General features: G+C 43.6%; 1 protein-coding gene across 6 annotated transcripts in view; it reads right to left on the reverse strand.

Moving 5' to 3' along the window:
* The window catches only part of LOC112922132 (SWI/SNF related BAF chromatin remodeling complex subunit ATPase 2), a 72241-nt gene that overhangs the window by 29886 nt on the left and 22504 nt on the right, over positions 1-19851 (reverse strand). For all 6 annotated transcript variants that reach the window (XM_072761781.1, XM_072761800.1, XM_072761807.1 and 3 more), the window contains exons 4-7: positions 17592-17978; positions 10037-10292; positions 2229-2355; positions 125-298 (exon numbers count right to left, since the gene is read on the reverse strand). In XM_072761781.1, the coding sequence (XP_072617882.1) occupies positions 125-298; positions 2229-2355; positions 10037-10292; positions 17592-17978 (944 nt within the window). The remainder of the gene's footprint in view (positions 1-124; positions 299-2228; positions 2356-10036; positions 10293-17591; positions 17979-19851) is intronic.

The raw sequence follows: 19851 nt of genomic DNA on the forward strand, positions 1-19851 counted from the left end.
GCCCACCATGGGATGTCCTTCAGTCCTTCTGGCTCCATCGGAGCTCTTGGTCAGGGTGGGGGGCACCTCTGCCCACATGGAGCAGGGTGGGGGGTGTGTGCCCCACCATCCACGCCTTCCGTACCTGGTGCTTCTGGCGGCGCTTCCTCTCCTGCTCGATCTTTTGCTGCTTCTCCAGTTTTTCTGTCATGCGGGCCTCCCGCAGGGTCTGGCGCTTGCTCCGCTTGTAGGCTTTGGAGTTGAGGGCCGTCTCCAGGGTTGTGTCCCGTCGCATGCAGGCCACCACCTCCTGTCTCAGCTGTCAAGGGAAGGGAGCAGTTGGAGAGGCTGCAGACACAGAGGCCTGGCTCCTGGGCCCTGCCCTGCTCCAGCTCCCAGTTAGCGGGGCCGACTGCAGGGGCTCCACGAGGTTCCAACCACAGCTAGACTTTTGGTACACTGGGGGCCTGAATCACACCAAATTTACGTGGTATTTTCAAAGATGGTATAAGTTTCCTTTCCACGCAATTCAGATAAAGGGGGATAAAACACACCAACATATCCTGCACTACAGCACTAAAAAAAAAAAAAAAGCAGATGCTGTATTGGGTTTTAAATAAATTAATTTATTCTGTTTAATTATTCTAATGATTTTAATTAGTTAATGAGCTTTTGAAATATTTCACTTCATTTTAAGTGCCATACTAACATTCTCTTTGTGTCTAAAGATTAGCTTTAATGAGGCTCTGCAAAAAAGAGTGGAAGGATCACTTCCTGTTCACGTACAGTAACAGCAGGTATTCAAACAATATTAATTCAATGTTAATTCTCATATAAAAGATGGGAAATACTGGCTTTGGCTTCCACCCACTCCCAGTGATGATATTCTTCAAGACATTTAAATTTCACACTACATCATGGACTTCTTTTAGATTATCAACAATGCGGTATCTTACTCATGTTGTACGTTATGTGGTGGTAGTGGGGGGCAGGGTTGGGAATATACATTAAAATAATAATTCAGTTGAATTTCAAATGAGCATTAATTACAGTTAATTCACTGGGAAACTTCATAGATAATGGATTTCTCTACAATGTCAAGCAAAAAAGCAGAGACCAGTGAGTCCAGCATAGTGAAGTGAATCCGAATATAATCTTATTTGTGAAAATATACTATATTATTAATCACTTCACACTACTTTATCAAGCATTTCACCAAGGCATTGCATGACGTCACCTATAAGAAAGGAAGTAAATGGAACTCAGAGTCTTTTATTTTCTTTCTTTTCGAATTTCAGCTGAAACCTACTCCCCACAAAGCTACAGCCAACTAGCCCCCTGCCACCATGGATGCCCTCTTGTGACATTATAATTAATAGGGCAAATGTGCTCCCAAGTTCATAGGATGGCAGCCCTGGGGTGGCCTTGTGATTTTAGTCACATCCTGCAATAGACCGTGTCATGCAATTCAATACTTCCAAACTACTTTCATTCATTAATAATTCGTTTTGCATGCCCTGAGACTCTCACCAAGTAAAACCCACCTGCTTGACGAGCACACGTTCCTCTTCCTCTTTGGCTAAATGAGGCAGTGTGCAGGCCAGCAGACCTGCACCTTTTGGGCTCCACAAAGCAAAACTCACCAATATAAAAATTAGCTCTACGTCATTTCACTAGTGTCCCACTGACTTAGCAATGATAAAAATAGATCATCATGCCAGCCTTCACTCATCAGTGACTACAAAGGACCAGAGCAAGAACAATAGATAAGTCTACTGACCAGCCAACACATGGGGGTCTGATGGGGTCAAACAGTTTTATGTATTTCTATAAGTAATTAGCTATTAATTCAGTAGGGTGCCTAACAAATCATATTTGTTCAAATTATTTTCAAAGACATGGCTAGAATTTTGCATCTGTGTTTACAAGTTCCTACTCTCCCACCTTCTTGAATTTTCTTTGGAGTCGTAAAGGCAAAGCTATCCCATTTGTTCTCAAGGTTGCATCCACGGAAACAAAATGCCATTACTCTGACTTTGGAAACCGTAATAGAGGAGAAAAAAAAATGTCTCTGATACATAGAAGCAAAAAAAAAAAAAGAATAATAAGCAATTCATCTTCGTTACTCTTAGCTCTATGCTGCTGGTCTAAAAGATACACTATTTTACTAAGTTTATATCTTTATAACAATATTGAACAGACTTACATTTATTTCCTACATCTTAGATTCGCTGGGGAAAAGGTATTACCTGACGTTGGAAATTGAGTAACCGAAGTGCTTTCAGTTCCACAGTTGCTTTGGTTCGTAAATCTGGTGGCAAAGAGCCAGGCAGGTTTTCCAGTTCTTGTATCCTATGAGCTATGCGAGCCTGAAGCCTTGAGGAGACAAATGAAATGAGGAAAGGGTGAGGTGGAAATGTACATTACAATTTAACCTTAATGATAAACAATAACCCTCAGGTCTAAGTTCCGGGCAAGACACATTCCAGATGTTGCTTTTTGGCCAATTTCCGATGCCCTACTAGATTTTCTGATGTTAAACAGAGAAGAGCTACCTTTGCATGAATGCAGACAGGTGCTGTATGTTACCCAACACTCTGGCCTTCTTCATTAACCTCTCTCTAGCACCCAGAAAAGAAGGGCTCGTGATACATCCCAGAGGGAAGTCAGGGGCCAGAGCTCGCTTTGAACAGGGAGAAAACAGAAAGACAGAACAGTGTGATTTGCTCCCAAGTGCCCAGCCAGCCAGCGTGCATTGCTGAGACAACAAGAGTTTTCTTCCCAAGTTCTAGTTCTGTCCTAGGCAACCGGGCCATTTGCCCTTCTTGCCAAGATGCTGGTGACAACAGCGGTTAAAGCTGAGTGAACAAGAGCAGTTTTAGGTGCTGAGGCCACAGAAATCAGCCAACCCCAAAACATTCAGAGAGAGCCCTGCCAACCACAACCACTTCCTCTGTGAGCAGTGCCTGTCTGAGTAAAGAAAAGGCAAATTAGGCATTTTTAAAAATCAGGCTTGGGGTAGCAGTAGATGATAAAGCAGCAGTGTTTAAAAACTATGAATTTCTAGAAAAGGATTGCTGGGGATTTTCACCTAGGATATCCTCAAAAATAGAGCTGCAGGCCCTTCTTCGTTATAATAAAGGCGGAGCAGAAAAGACAAGACATCGCCCTTTCTTCATTCAGTTGGGATACTTTTACTGTTTGCCCATATAAACTGGCTTCAGGGTTCGCCTGCATCCTAGTCTTACAAATTATTACACACCATTTAAATCTATTTTCAGGATCACCTCCCTCCAAATTTGGGGCAGAAGTGTCTTGGAAGAGACTTCATGAAGAATAGTAGAAGGTAGTAAGTTAAAGTAAGTTAACCTTAACTACACTAACATGTATCTAATGAACAATTTTCTTTAATTCTTTTTCCCTTCCTCCTTCTCTCTCTGTCTCTCTCTCTCTCTCTCACACACACACACACAAACATACACACAAACACACACACTCACACACACCAGCACACATCCATGAATGCACACACGCATGCACACATGCTTCCCTACAAGGTTAGTGCTATAATGGTCCCATCTTACTAATGACAAAATTCAGGTTTGGAGACAGTAAGAAATTGGCAGATTTCACAGAGCTAGTAAAGAAGAGAACCCAGACAAGAGCCCTTATTTGCCTGGCACCTGCAGTCACCACACACAATTAATATATACTTTCTAACTGCAGCTTTCCTAGGCCTCAACTATAAAAGCTGATAATTTAAGGTGTTTTAAAAAATCCCTAACGTGCAAGGCTCCTGGCTGGCTCCGTTGGTGGAGCATGCAACTCTTGATCTCAGGGTTGGGAGTTCAAGCCCCATGTTGGGTGTAGATATTACTTAAAAAATAAAATCTTAAAAAAGTAAAATAAACACATAAATACAGATCTGTTTTATGGTTTTATCAGCCTTTAGCATGCTGTGTATTAACATGAAAAAGTGAAATCTTGTCTGACCTAGATCTCACAGAGTATCTTAATACTTCATTTAGCCCAAATATCAAAATGAGAGCTTTAAAAACAAAACAAAAAAAAAACAACAAAATAACTTAGAGCTGTTTGCTTTGGTAGAGAAAGAAATGTCATTTTTTTTCAAAACTTCAAAAATGATAGTAAGGGAAACATCATTTTTTTCACTGACTTCACTAGAAATAATATTATGACAGATTCCTATTTCACTTGGTACACACATGTTATTAATTCTGATTTACTGAATGATTTATCATCATAATGTGCTATTAGTAGTGCTGTCATTGTTATCATGCTGTTATTTCAGTTATAGGTACCAACACAAGCAATCACACCTTTAAATGGCTTAACTTTGCAACAGACTAAACATTTGTGAGTTCAAACAACACTAATAAACTTCCATCATTTTTGAAGTAAAGAAATAAATTAAAATTAAAATTAAATAAATAAAATAAAAATATTAAACTTCCACTATTTTACTCTTTTGATCAAATTGTTCAGAATTTTCCAACATTCTTTCACATTCTTATTATTATCGATACTCATGGGATTCTTATTTTGGATTTTTTTTTAACTGTAGGAACAAAAGGTGCATTTCATTTGTCTAATTCAATTTTTTTTTGTCTAATTCAATTTTTAAAAATTGACATAACCAAAAATTTCCAAAACTATGCCAAAGATGATGCCTATTAAAAACCTATTGTAGTTTTTTTTTTCAAATATGTGATTTAAGTGGAACAAAAAAAAGCCTTAAACTGAACAGCTTTACCCATGTAGAAAGAAGGCCGTACTACAGGAAAATTAGGTATCACAGTGGGGAAAGTAAGGGCTGGTGATTTGGTTATGCTGCTTCCTTGGTTCTAGATTTGCAGCAGACCTTTCTCATTTGAATATCCCAGAACCCCAACCATCCCTTGGCATTCTGGTTTACTCTCTTTGATAAAGTGGGTCAGGTGCAAAATTAGAGGTATAGAGGTATAGCTGCTTTTCCTTAATCTTCTAAAGGTCTGTGGAAATAGGACTAACCAAATAATCTTAGGATGGTGCAGACAGAGTCAGGGAGGCAGGAACAGGGGGGCAGATGGAGCCTCAGAGTAGGTGGGGAGCTAGCGGGGGGGACCTCTCCCCAAAATATCTGCTTCTCCAAAGGGCCTAGTAATTTGCCAGTGAATCTCAGATTCCCCAGCACAAAAGAATCTTTCTTTCACGGAAGGGAGGCAAGAAGTGCAAAGTGCAAGCATTTAAACTAAAGAATGGGAAAAGTAGATTCCAGAGTAAAATTATATGCATTCAATGCAGCCCATGGTGGGTGGGCAGCGAGGGTCCGGGAGGGGCTCCTTTAACGCAGAAAATTTTATCTCCTTGTGGTGGCTGTTGTTGTTAATAGAAATCTTCATTTTAAATAGTGCTCCTCTCCAGACAATTTCATCTCCCCATCAATGGGATTCAGCAGGTAGCCTGATAAGGAGATTCAGGATTCTAAACTTCCTGAAACAACAACACATGTAATACTGCATAACTGCAGGAGACTCATTTAGTGTCCTCACGAGCACAGAAAATTGAAGCAGAATTAGGTCACTCAGGTTTTTCATACAGATTGAACAGTAAATCAAGAGGGGTTACTGTTCCGGCAAGAAAAAGAGTTCCATTAAAGGTAACAGAATATTTGTTCAGGTCCAGAGGAGAAGTTTATGATTCCTGTAGGAGAGTTATTTGAACAGAAAATGACACTGGTACATTTTGTTCCTTCAAGAAGCTGAGTGACACTTAAAAAAAGAGAGAGAGAGAGAGACTGACTTTTTGTAACTTCTGCTGATAAAACGGACCTTGGTAATTTTCAAGAAGGAATGTCAGGGTTGCAATTGGGAGTATGTCAGGACAAAAAATAAGCTAAGGAGACTATGCTTGGGCACCTGGGTGGCTCAGCGATTGAGCATCCGCCTTTGGCTCACGATGTGATCCCAGGACCCTGGATCGAGTCCCACATCAGGCTCCCTGCAGGGAGCCTGCTTCTCCCTCTGCCTATGTCTCTGACTCTCTCTCTGTGTCTCTCATGAATAAATAAATAAAATCTTTATTAAAAAAAAAACAGATTATGCTTGCTTCTGAATCAAGGTGAACTGTTGTGTTCATACTGAGTCCAGAACTGATACCCAAGGGGGCTGGCAAGATGCAAAGGTGCTCATATCAAATACATTCCTTGGAATGTATGTAATCCAAGTGCATCTTCCATGCAAACATTTGTGCAATTCGTTTATACGCTAATGTGACAACCTGCAGCCCTTCTGCCCTGATATCTAACTCGGAATGGAAGAATCAAAGTTAAGTATACTGACAGGGCAAGGAAAGTGTGCCAGAAAGACAAAAAAAAAAAAAAAAAAAAAAGCACTGGAAATATCTCTCCAACACCTACTACAGAAAAATGCAGTAAGCTCCGTCATTAGGAGAAAGCTGGTCAGAAAGAAAGGATCCAATTTAAATGGGAACAAAATGTTTTAACTGCAGGGCTCGTACAGATCTGAGGCAAAGTGTTCACTGGCAGAAACTTATTTATGATCTCGCCAGATAAAGAAGGTCAATTTGTCAAAATTCTGATTTTATGATGAACAAGAGAAACAGCCAAAGTAGCTTAAAAGTTAAAAAGAAATCTGAGATCCTGACAACTTCCTTTCAATTTTCATAGATGAGGTAAGTGATATTACAATGGTCAAAGACATGAACATCTGTTAAAAGAGTTTCTGACAGATGATTTTTTTCTCCAAGTTTGTAAAATTATAAGAGGTTTTTTTTTTAAGACCTTGTTCAAATACTCAGTCAGAAGATACACTGGATCCTTCGAGTTATCCATGCTAAAAGACTAGTAAGCCATTCTCTCAAAGGCCAAAAGGATGGGGTTCCTCTGCTGTCAAGAGCCTAAGGCACTCGATCCAACCCTTTTTTAAATATATATTTTATTTATTTATTCATGAGAGACACACAGAAAGAGGCAGAGACACAGAGGGAGAAGTAGGCTCCCCCTGGGGAGCCTGATGTGGGACTCAATCCCAGGACCCTGGACCATGACCTGAGCCAAAGGCAGATGCTCAACCCTTGAGCCACACACACAGGCGCCCCTCCATCTAACCCTTTCTAAAGGATAAATGTAACCAATCTGTGCAGCTCAACAATTTATTTCCATATAGAGTAGCCAGCCATCACTCTCTAACTAAGGAAGATAAAAGATGCCCTGCAATGCTGCCAGTGGAAACCCACGCTCCTTCTCCAGATGGCCACAGGCAAGTTCAGCCCAAATGCCCCAGCAGCTCTCCCGACCTAGAGTTGCTGGAGTGATGGTTTCGGAAGTCATGTGGCTTTCAGAAAGAGGAGACATGCATCAAACAATGACAATAATATGAAAAGTAGCCATTACACCACATGGTGTAGGTCTTGTAATTTTAAAAGATACTGGCACATGCACGATTTTCTTATTGATATGGGATTGGAGGACCAAAGTGTTTCACACCCTGAAACAGGCTAAACAGTACTACTCAGGGCTATATACTCTCGGAGGCCACCCATTACGAACACTTCTAGAGATGGTGCTAAAATGGGCTCCTGCCATGAAAGGGCTGCAAATAAAATTCTGGTGAAAATGATAAAGGAAATGTAGGAGTCATTAAAATACACACACACACACACACACACACACACACACAGGCTGAGTAAGGAAAAAAAAGTCCAGATGAGTCTCTAGGTATAGAGAGTGTCTACATTATGAATGTAGTTTGCATGATGTAACAAGGGTACTGGCAGTTTTGCACATTCAAGGAAGGGGAAAAATGTTAGCTCTTAGGAAGTCAGAGTTTTAGAGTAACTTAACGATACCCTTCTATCATGTTTACTCTCTTTTTTAAAAGGTACTTTTGGGGGCACCTGGATGGCTCAGCAGTTTAGCAGCTGATTCTTGATATTGGCTCAGGTCGTGGTCTCAGGGTCATGAATCAGGCCCCGCATCACACGCGGCTCTGTTTCTCATCTCCCTCAGCCCCTCCTTCTCTCTCTCTCTCTCTCTCTCAAATAAATAAATCTTTAAAAAAATACTTTTGACTTTTTTTTCTTTAAATTCAGTAGTAACATAAAGAAAGTACTGGATATAAATAAAGTTCTTCTGCCCCAAATGAGAATGTAGTAGGAATACGTGACTTCGTACCACACAGTGATCTGCCTATCAACACTGCAATACCAACTGACTGATGCGTTATCTAGCTCTCTAGGGGTACATAAAATTCAGGAAGCTGATATATAAAAGCTCTTCATTGAGGATCAGTAATAGTAATGAGAGTAAAGCTCTACTCTTCATCCAAAAAGCTACACACCTTTAATGGCAGGTTGCTGTGATTTCTTGTAGAGTCACTCTCAAAGCTGGCAGCTTAGTATTTTAGGCTAATAACAAATAAGTCATGCGTTTTTCATTAAAGACTAAGGTAACATCTTTAAAGTGAGCCTACGCATGGCCGAGTGGCTCAGTGGTTGAGCATCTGGCTTCGGCTCAGGTCATGATCCCAGGGTCCTGGGATCGAGTCCCGCATCGGGCTCCCTGCAGGGAACCTGCTTCTCCCTCCACCTATGTCTCTGCCTCTCTCTCCATGTCTCTCATGAATTGATAAATAAAATCTTAAGAAAAGAAATAAATAAAGGGAGCCTAGATGTTATTGACTTACATTCCCTATAATTTCTAAGCTTTAATTTTCTTTTGAATAAAATAATAATTGGGAAATAATACTAGCTGATATGTAGTGAAAGTCTTCGTGTTATTTTATCTTCCTCCTCCTACTATCACACCATCTCTTTTAACATATGAGGAGACTGAATCACAGAAAAGAAATGTATCTTGGGGCACCTGGGTGGCTCAGTTGGTCAAGGGTCCAACTCTCGATTTCAGCTCAGGTCATGATCTCAGGGTGGTAAGAGCCCTGCATCAGGCTCCACACTCAGTCTGCTGGGGATTCTCTCTCCCTCTGCCCCTCCCCACAAACACACGCTTGCTCTAAAGTAAATAAGTAAGTAAAATCTTAAAAAACAAAACAAGCAAACAAAAAAAACAGGGAGATGTAACTTGACCCAGGTAACATAGCTGGTAAGTGACAGAGAACGCATTAGTGGGCCGGCTCCAGAAACCACGACCTTAGTCCATACTTATAGTCTATTTTTGGTTAACATTAATCATTTACATGAAGGGTCTGCTAACTCTCGCCAGTCCGCAGCCTCTTTTTGTAAATAAAGTTTTATTGGGACACGGCCGGTCCACTGTTGTCTGTGGATGCTCTTGACATTATAAGGGCAGAGCTGAGGGACCTTTGCATTAGTCCTGCAAAGGGTAAAATGCTTACCACCTGGCCTTTTACAGAAAAAGGTTTGCCAACCACCGGAGTAGATGAATGTGCCAAATCAGGTGAAAATTAAGTTTCTGGAGTAAAGAGTTTAAACACGGACCCCGTAAGAAGACATTTACATTGTGCTTAACCCTCAGGTTAGGACCGAGCGGTTGACTCACAAATTCATGAATTAAAAACAAAAAATAAATTATCCTGAGCCACTAAGGATGCTTTAGTACCAGGAGATGCGCCGCTAACCTGAAGGTGTGGCCACAACATCTGGCCAGCTCACAGTCATCGTTGGAGGATAAAACGACAAACCACAACAACACACTGTGGAGGCTAAGTGTGAGAGGGCCAAGTTTTTGAAACCACGAGCATGTGGGCTTGGCCTCTGACCGTGGTCTCCCTGGAGCCTAGCACACTGCCTGGCATGTCATAGCGGGTGATGACAGTTCCCTGACTCAGTGAATGAGGATCACGGTCCTGCCAATGCAGGGCCATCAGAGCCCCCCTCCCGCCACCCCAAGGGCAAACAAGCTCAGGTGCTAGGGTCCATCCGTCTGGTAGCATGAAGCAGGAGTTTCGGCCTGTGCCCTGTCCTGCAGGGAAGGGTGACCACCCCACTGGGGACCCCGGGCCCCCTCCCCTGGGCTCGGTGGCTGCTCCCACCCCTCGGGGGGCCCGAGGTGCGTTACCTGTACTCACGCTCCTGCAGGATCTCCACCGGGTCCAGGCCTTGCGGCTTCTGGATGGGGCTGATGCGGCTCTGCTTCTGCTGCAGCTGCAGGATGGGCGAGGGCTGCCCCGGGGCTGGCTGCGGCACGGACGGCCCGGGCACGGCGGCCGCGGGCGGCTGCGCGGCAGCAGGGGGCGCGGGCGAGGGCCGGCCGCTGGGCGCGGGCACCGGCAGCTTCTGCGGGGTGCTCGGGCCGCTCAGCTCCGGCCCCGGGCCTGCGGGACAAGAGCGACATGGGCAGCTGGGCCGGCCGGTGCCCTGCTGCCCTGCGGCCACCCCGGGCCCCACCACGGGACGACGAAACCCCTCCCGAGAAGGGAGGAGGAGGCGAGGACAGAGGGGAGGCAGGCGGAAGGCCTGGGGGTGGGGGGGGAGGAGGAGAGAGTAAAGCAGAACCTGGCTTCCCTCCCCACAGGGCATTGGCACTCACTGATCAACACCGGTGAGATGGTCCAAAAGAGACCCAAATAGTAGTATCTCGATTAAAGGAATGGATGGCTAGCATTTAATGTAGCTCCAGTGGGGGGTGTGTGTGTGTGTTTGGTTGGTTGGTTGGTTGGTTGGTTGTTTAAAGAACTGCAGGTGCATTCACGAGTTCAGAACAGTCAGATGCAATTTGGTTGGTCCTAAAATCACATTTTTGCAAACTGCACGGAGCAGGGCTTTAGGAGACCCTGGGCCTGTCCTAGCCCCGGCTTTCCAAATACAGCCAGCAGCATGGCCAGTCCTCCCATGTGAACTGAAAGGGGGCATGTATTTTCCCTTAATGACCTAGAAGGCACATTCAGGGCTTAATCAGTGTATCTCAGGAACCGAAGTTCTTTTTTTTTTTACTACATATTCGAAAATGTTTCTAAAAACATTCAGTGTGGGGGCTGGGGTGGGGTAGGGGGAATCCGCTCATTCCACCTAATAAAAACTAGCAAATATGAAGATTCAAGAGAGCGGTTTTTCTCATGCTAACAGAATAAAGGGGTATGCAATCGTCGAGCTTATCAAAATGCACTTAATAAGTTAATTTAATGCAATTTTCCACATTAAACTTCAGGAGTTTAAATTGATTGCTAGGTATGGACCTAAAATAAAAAGTGTTCTGTCTCTCCTCGGAGTTACATTTTTACTTACTTCAAAATTATAAATAAGATTAGTGATGCAAAAAAAAAAAAAAGATTAGTGATGCTACCAGATGAATTAGTAAATGGAAAAAAAAAAAAAAAAACTCCATAAGCTGTTAAAACCTCTGATAGGCATTCTCCCGAGCATTTTCTCTATCTTTTCTAAGAAAAGGTAAAACTATTAAACGGTAATAAAACAATAGTCTATATACTTCAGAGCGCCTTAATAATTAACCATACAAAGACATACATTATGAAAAATTAGACACATTTATTCAATTTCCAGCAAACACCGTTTAGAAATGGGCTTAAATGACAATGCAAGGAGAGTTTAAGAAAACATTTTGACAGGAGGAACGTGAAGAATTAGGACAAACTGCTGAGGGAACTGTACACGAGTGTGTGTGTGTGTGTGTGTGTGTGTGTGTGCATGGTATTAGTGCTGTGCTTTTTTTTCACCTTCCTTGTGAAATTCTGTAAACTTTCCAAAACACATGCCACTACATAATCCTGAGGTGATCTGTAGCCCTGGGTCCATCAGGGGATGGAAAACTCTTGAGGGAAAAACTCATTTTTAAAAATTTTCTATTTTACACATTGTAGATACACTATTGTAATAAAGAGATTCTTCTCAGCTAAGTACTTGCTGATTTTTTTTTTCTGAATGAGAAGCCTTTTACATAATGCATTGCGTTTCATAATATCTTATATTTAGTTTCTTTCATCTGTATATAAGAAACCAATTCCTGACCATTAAAATCTCAGCGTCGGGATGAGTTACCGAGGGATATTTTAGAATATTTTCTCCCCAGAGGTCTTTAGAACAGGGTAGATTTTTCATTTGGGTTGTTTTGGGAGTCATCCAGCCAAAAGAGAAGAGACAGAGATTTCTGACAGGTTGATTCTCTGCGATTCTATCAATCTTAATAAGCTTGAGAAACTCGTAGAATTAAATATATTTAAAGACTTGGTATAAGCATACTAAATGATAAACCTAACACACCGAAGCCCTCTAATCTAAAAACACCACCATCTTTAACAAAAAGAAAATTCAGGTCTTACTGATACGGGAATATCATAATAATTACTCTATATTCAGTTCTGCAAGTGTTTTCCTCCTTCCAAACTTTAAATAATTCATCAACAAAAGCCAGAACAGGGCACTGGTGTTACACATTCCTCCTGTTCCAGCAGCTTTCTTCTTTAGCCTCTGGCCTGTAAATACCTATGCAGAAGCCTCTGATGATTCCTTGAGGTATATTCAAGTCACTATTTTTAAAGCCACATTTCATCAAAGGAAGGTATCCAGAGCATGTCTGATACCCCTGGTTCCACTTCTCATCATTTTTAGCCTATGACTCAAAACTAGATCTAATACCCATACACATGGCTAGACTTTTTTAATCCATTAAATACAAAAACATTCTTATCCGGTTGATTGACCCTTAAAATTGAGAAGCAGAGACAGAGAGAGAGAGAGACCCAGACACGAACTTACATATTCAAATCGCCAATTTAAAAAGTATTGCAACTGGCTGCAAACGAAACAGGCACACGTAAAGCATCCTGTATCTTTCCAGAACAGGACAAGGTGCCACCTCGGCTCTACTACTTGCTGGTTGTGTGAGCCTGAGCAAGTCCCTGAACCCCATGTGGCTCAGTTTCCTCATCTGTAGAATGGGGATAATAATGACATAACCTCATAGGGTGGGAGTGAGGAATCAATGAGACCATGTCACCACACGCTCCCCCCTCCGCTCTTGTCATTTTTGCTACTAGCAAGGCCACAAACGTGAGAAGTCTAGTTGAATGACAGCTTTATAGAAAAACCCCATGGGAAAAGAAAGGCTTTTTATAGGAAGTTTGGTAGTGTATTAGCTGGCAACTTTGGGAGCACGCCCTTCTGCAGCAAACTTCAAAATGCATCTACAGTTCAGGACAACTCAGCACAAATACTCAGATAAGTCGGCTTGCCATGTGCTTCCTGCTAATCTGCTATCAGAGCCACTTCCAAGCACATTCCTTTCCTAACTAAACACCGCAAGTTCATTTACTGCCTGGGTCTATTTTTTTCCTCCTTCCAACCGATTACATAAAAACTTCTATTTACAGAGGCCGGGAAGCAAGTGCAGCTTGCCGCAATCGGACATGCCCAGAATGTAACTACCTGTTCATCAGGTTTTTTGCTTGTCCCTCAGGTGGCTTACAGACTTAAGGTGCCTGGCTGGACTGGCTCTCTATCGACAGAAGTCATCTCTGCTACAGACACTCGTGGTCTGCTGAATGATAAGATTGCTCCTTGATATCTTCAAACGCAAGACAAATTACATTCCTCAGCTTATCTCCGCCCCCCACCACCCGGCAACATAAACAATTTAGGCTTAATTGTCAGAGGTTCCAAATACGTCTGTTTTTCCCTCAGTCCTCACCTTGGAAATCAGGCCAGATGTATGCCCTGACAGCCCTGAGAGCTTCCCAGTGCAGCTAAGGTGGGGAGGGGGGTCTTTCTCAGATGCATCCCTAAGGCCTGATTTTAAGGAACAGGGAAACGAACTTATTAAAATATCTGAGTCTCGCGTGTACAGCATTTCTGCGCATTCAGAGCTCACACTGGCTTCCCAGCACAGCATACTAGGATACTTATTCAATAGTCTGTGCCTTACATGAGGATTTCAGTGGTTTCCACGGGTTTGAAAAAAACCAAATGCAATGAAGTGTATTTAAACTGAACATACCTAGATATTTTAGATACCTGAAAAGAGTGGGAGGGGGGCAGAGCAGGAGAGAGACAAGCACTAAAAAAAAAAAAAAAAAAAAAAAAAAAAAAAAAAAAAGCAGCAACAAAACTTTTACTTTTACTTTCTACCATAAGGTCCTTCCCCACCACATACAACAAAAAAAAAAAAGAAAGAAAGAAAAAGAAAAAAAAAAACCCAAAACCCAAAACCCCAAACTTTTACACTTCCTATTTTTCATTTTGCTCTAGTCTCTATAAAAGAAAAAAATATGAATCAAAATGAAAAGGAAGAGGATGGGTTAGATTTGCATGGAGCCATTGGAGGCAAGGATTGAAGAATGACTTGTTCAGTGTGCAACTCCTGCAGGTAACCTACCATGCTCTTGGGGTGTCACTTAGAGTGAGTTACAAGTCTGGGGTAGGTTGGAGGCAGACCACCCCAGCCAAAGAGATTCTCTTCATACATGAATAAACACTACAAAGCGGGACCAAAAGAAAAATGGCATTGGAGCTACCTGCAGATAAGTGGACATACTTAGACTTACTTTTTTGCTGAAATTTTAGTAGAGGTATTTATACACAATACTTTTTTTTTCTTATTAAGGAGAGATGGAGATACATAATAATAATTTTTTAAAAATTAACTCTAAATATATAAAATATTCTTTGCCTTATTTTGACTTGCCCTAAACACTAACCGCCCCCCCCCCCCCCAAAAAAAAAGTCTTTATTAAGTGAAGTTTGTCATCTCCCTCTGAAGGCTGAGGTTTGGGGACAAATGATGTGACACTCTCAGGTGTAACCTCCTTCCCAGCAGCAGGAATGGGTTGCTCTGTTGGCAGGAGGTAGCTCCTCCCAACTGTATCCACGGCCTCCACTCTGGTATAAAACACGATCTGCCCAAATATTTTCATTTCTAAGGAAGCGTGACTGCTGGAAATACAGAAGACATGGGTGGTGAGGAACAAAACGGTTTCCTCCTGATGACAGGGGCCTGGTGAGGGAAGAGGGAGCCTCAGAGATGGGCAACGTCATGGAGCCCTGTCTTCTGGAAGTGGTCCAGAAAATGCACTGGGGATTGTGTTTAGTGGGACGTGAAGTGGCTGTTATGTACAAGCGTGCAGACAACCGAAACCTCATCCCCTGGGTTTTCACTAGTTCATTCGGTCTCCTTATTTGAATTTGGGTGAAAAGTTTCTGAAATGAATCATTCGGCTTCCTGCCTTCTTAAAGGATGCTTTGGGATCTTTTCCTACAGAGTGTAGGTTATTTTGAAAAGCACCAATGTTTGGGGCGCCTGGGTGGCTCATTTAGTCAAGCGTCTGCCTTCAGCTCTGGTCAGGATCCCAGGGTCCAGGGATCAAGTCCTGCATCATGCTCTGCTCAACAGGGAGCCTGCTTCTCCCTCTGCCTCTGCCTGCCTTGCTCTCTCTTGCTCTCTCTCTCTCAAACAAATAAATAAAAAATTTTTAAAAAGCAACTATCAATGCTCACAAAGGTCTGTGCTGACACCCCGGGACATACTTCGACATACAGTATGTCGACGTACCTCTGTGGCAGGGTCCCACACCACTAGCTCTTGGGAGATACAGGTTTAGCTTTCTCCTTCTCAAACTACCAACTAGCTGGTTGTTGCCATTCGGCCTCTACTGGAAACTACATGATGTAGGGTATCAAGATTACGAATTTCATTGACACTGTGCCTCAAGAACATATAAAAAGGTTCTCGGTAAGGACATGGGCTCTGGGGTCAGACTGCTAGCATGTGGGTCCTGACTCTCCATATTCTAGGATGTGTCCCACATGCAATGTACTCATTGCTGAGCATGACGCACTGAGGCATGCCCACCAGGAGGTGCTCAATAAGTGTAGGTTATACAACCAGAGACAAGCATGTATTTTTTTTTCTTTCATCTGGCTGCCTTCCCAAGAGCTGGAGTTACACTGTTTTAAAACCTCTAAGCAGGGGCACCTGGGTGGCTCAGTGGTTGAGTATCTGCCTTTGGCTTAGGGCGTGATCCCCGGATCCTGAGATTGAGTCCTGCATCAGGTTCCCGCAGAGAGCCTGTTTCTCCCTCCGCCTCTGTGTCTGCTCTCTCTCTGTGTCTCTCATGAAAAAATAAATAAAACCTTAAAAAAAAAACCCTCTCAGCACATCAACTGTTCAAACTACCATCTTCTGCATGGTTTTCCTCTATAACTGTTTCGGTCCCTGATGCCCAGTCCCATACGACCCTCCACCTACCAAAGCGCCATGGTCACTACACAAAGACCTGGGGCTGACACAATCCCTTCTTGCTCTTTAAAAACCCATTCCTAAGGCTACATCTGGAATTAACAAGGTGCATTAATCTTGCAGGTAGAGCAACTGACCCTTGGAGCCTCTCTGACCAGTGGAGAAACATTTACAAACTCAGAAGGCAGGTTCTAATAAAAATAATAATAATAACCTGAACTCCTCCCTACTGCCAAAGTCCCGAAACCGAAAAAAAGTACCAATTTCCCAAACTAATTGGTGGCCATAATCGGCATGTCGTGGCCTGCCCCAAGGAGAGGGGGTATGTGCTGAGAGTGTTGTCAGTGTCGAGGAAGACCCCGGAATTCAAAACTCCCTGGGATTCAGTGCTCTTGTTACAACAGAACCATCACCTCTTTGCTTCTCTAGTGGTTAACAAAAACCCTGCCAGAGAAAACAACCTTCATGGAAGATCATCACAGAGCCCCCTGGCACCTGGGAATTCCAGGGGTGGGATCAAGCCAGACCACCAGAAGGCCAGACAAAGGACCAGCTCATCTCCACCTGTTACGTAATATCATAAGCTTCAGATCTGATGCCAGGGGGCCATGAGAAATGGGCTGTGTGGATTCTGTTACTCGATTACAAATATTGATGCCTCTATCATGCAGCATCTCTTACAATGATAATAATACTGATAATTTAAAAACAAAACAATCCCCCCTGGAAAATCTGCTTTCTAGTCTCATGCTAGAAAAGGCTCTGCATTCCTCGGAGAAACCAGTGAGCCCCTTGCATCTGCATGGCGAGGATGCGGTACCAGACCCCGTCTCCTTTCCCAGCTGCCAGGAAGGTGGAGTCGCCGCAGAAGCTCCGAGGCAGCATGAGCTCTTGGGGGGGGCCTCCTCGCTCATGACCTCCCTGACCTCGATTTCTATTTCCCTTTGTTCCTGATTCCCTACTTGATAATTATTTTACTGCAGGAATGCTTCTTGGAACTCTCCCTCTAAACGCTTTCCACCACACAAAGGGGTGGAAATAAATAAATCAACAATCCTAAGGTGGCTCGGGGACAGCTGATTCTAGGGGCGCATGTGGGCGAGTGGAAGGCGCTGGCGGCGGGGTTCTCCACCTGGGGCGCATGGATGGGCCCCCAACAAACCCTGAGCCTCTTGAAAGAGAATGCAGAATCGCGGGGCAGGGGGGCAGGGGGGCAGGGGGAAGCTGCTTCCTAGGAAGGCCCCCCCGGCCCAGGAGCCCAGGGATGCCGGCCAACTAAGCAGAGCAAGACAAGGGAAGCCAACGAGGTACAACAAAGGCTAAGTCAGCCCTGGGCGTAGAGCAACCCAGCGCTTCTGCGCCCTTAGCAGTCCTTCTTAGCCGAGTTGGACCATCGCATTATTCATTTGGTTGCACATGAACCTACCAGATGGTCTGTTGTAGTTAACAAGGGCCTGCTGCTGGGGCTGCTGGGCCTGTGGCTGGGGCTGCGGGGGCTGCTGATGCTGTGGCTGTTGCTGCTGCATGCCGGGCAACGTCCTCTTCCCCTGGACTGCGAGCTGCAGTGTTTCGGGGAGGGGCTGGCCCCGGGCCAGCATTTTGTAAGCGAGAATCTGCGCTCGCAGCTGATGCAGCTGGACAGGGCTGAAAGGCGAGGGACCTCTGTTGGGCTGGCTCATCGCCTGCGGATCGCCCGAGATGAGGGGCCCCGGCTGGCTCGGCGGCATCTGGGGTGGGGTCGGGCCGCCTCCCGACATAGGGCTGGAGACGTGCTCTGGGGCTCCCAGCGGAGACGGGTGTGGCGACATGTAACCTAGAATAAAACAGGAAAGGAGATCACACCGCTGCCCCCAGTGACCCTGAAAGCCCCGCACTCCAGGCTATTTTGATGATTTTCTACGACGGCGCTGCCTGCTAGAAATGTAAAGTATATATCATCATTTAATAATTATATAACTAGGTGTAATTATCGAGTTCCTACGTGCCAAATACGCATAATGAAAATTTTCTAGTAGTCACATTAAGAAGTGAAAGAAACGAAGCCAATTTTAATAGTGTGTTTCACTGAAATCAACATACCCCAAATATTATCATTTCAAAAAATGAAAATTATTAAAGACCAATTTTACCTTCTTTTTTTTTTTCTTTCATACTCAGTTACAGCACATCTCAAATAGGTCAGGCCACATTTCAAGCGATATGATCAATGGCCACATGTGTCCTAGAAGGTAAACTGTTAGTGGCTGTTGAACACCTAGAGCAAAGGCACCAGGTGACAGGATTATATGTTACAAGTAGCTCTGAGCTCCAGAACGAAACCTGGAGGTGTGTGCTATATCCCAAGGGGGAATGAGCAGTCTCTCATGGGGACAGCAAATTATTATTTGGTTTATTATTTTGAACAATTATGGAGGGCCTCCACTATAATAGGCACTACCCAAGGTGCGTAGTTGAGTTCTCCCTTGAAACAGCCTGATTGAAGGATTGAGTGCAGGGGATTTATCTGGAAGGTGGGGGCCCGATGGCAGGGGTCTAGTAAGGTGATACAAGAAAAAGACAGCAGGTGCCCCAGTGGGTGCCTGCCAACTAATGTTATGCAGAACCCCTGGGGTATGAGGTCAGTAACTTGCCTCCAAATTATCCAGGGAACAAGGCAGGAAGGTCCAGGAGGTGGGAAAGTGGCGAGGGGAGCTGGGGTATTAACACTGTTAGGATCACCAGTCACTACTTAGGTCTCTGGTTATGACTCTGGGGATCATCAGTCCCCAGGGACTCTTCCAGGTGCAAGTAAGAGGGGCTGACGTCCACTGGAGAAAGATGGAGGTCTGGCCAAGTGGACATCAGGCTGTTGGGAGCACAGACACGGTGAAGACCATTAAAGGGATGTGAGCAGAGCACACCTTACTTCCTCAATCCTTGCAACAACACCAGAAGTTAAGTGTTGTCACTCATTGTTTTAAAATTGTCACACAATTGGGTCTTGGCAGATTTAAGGTTCAAACCCAAGTCCGTCTGACTCTGATGTGTCTATGTTCTTTCTGAGATCTAATATTTGCTTGGTTTTATAAAAATAAGCTAGAGACTTGAAAGTCTCAATAATCTTCTAGAACCATTTACAATATAACAAAAACATAAGAATAATCTTTGGGTTTTAAGAGACCTATGTGGGGAATTTAAGAATCCATTCCTTGGGAAATAATAGTAAAAAAAAAAAAAAAAAGAAAAATACATGGAATATTTCAAGGAATTCATTTCAGGAGATGAACTATATATCCTGGCCAAAAAATTCCTAGAAAAATATATGACTGAGCATTGTTTCAGGGAGAGCCAAGGTGCAGGAGGGAACAAAGTGGCCTCCTGCAATCCTAAAAGTTGCCCTGAGTTCAAACCAAGTACTAATTAATCAAGTCACAGGTGTCCTAAGACACAATAGAAAATATCAGATTCAAGGTCTTTGCCCTTTAACAAACATACATGAGTCACAATTATTGTAAAGGTCATCACACAGGTGTTTATTAGACATCTGCTGTGTGTTTGAACCCATGTTGGGTCTGAGCTAAAAGAGCTCTGTGCATCTCTGTGGGATGAAGGTCCAAGAATATCAGACCGACACTGACTGGGGACTCACCACCAGCATTCAAAAGACTAGAGAAAAGAAAGGCTGTAATGGGGGTGCCTGGGTGGCT

Source organism: Vulpes vulpes, chromosome 1 (genome assembly GCF_048418805.1).
Source record: "Vulpes vulpes isolate BD-2025 chromosome 1, VulVul3, whole genome shotgun sequence".
Classification (NCBI taxonomy): Eukaryota; Metazoa; Chordata; class Mammalia; order Carnivora; family Canidae; genus Vulpes; species Vulpes vulpes.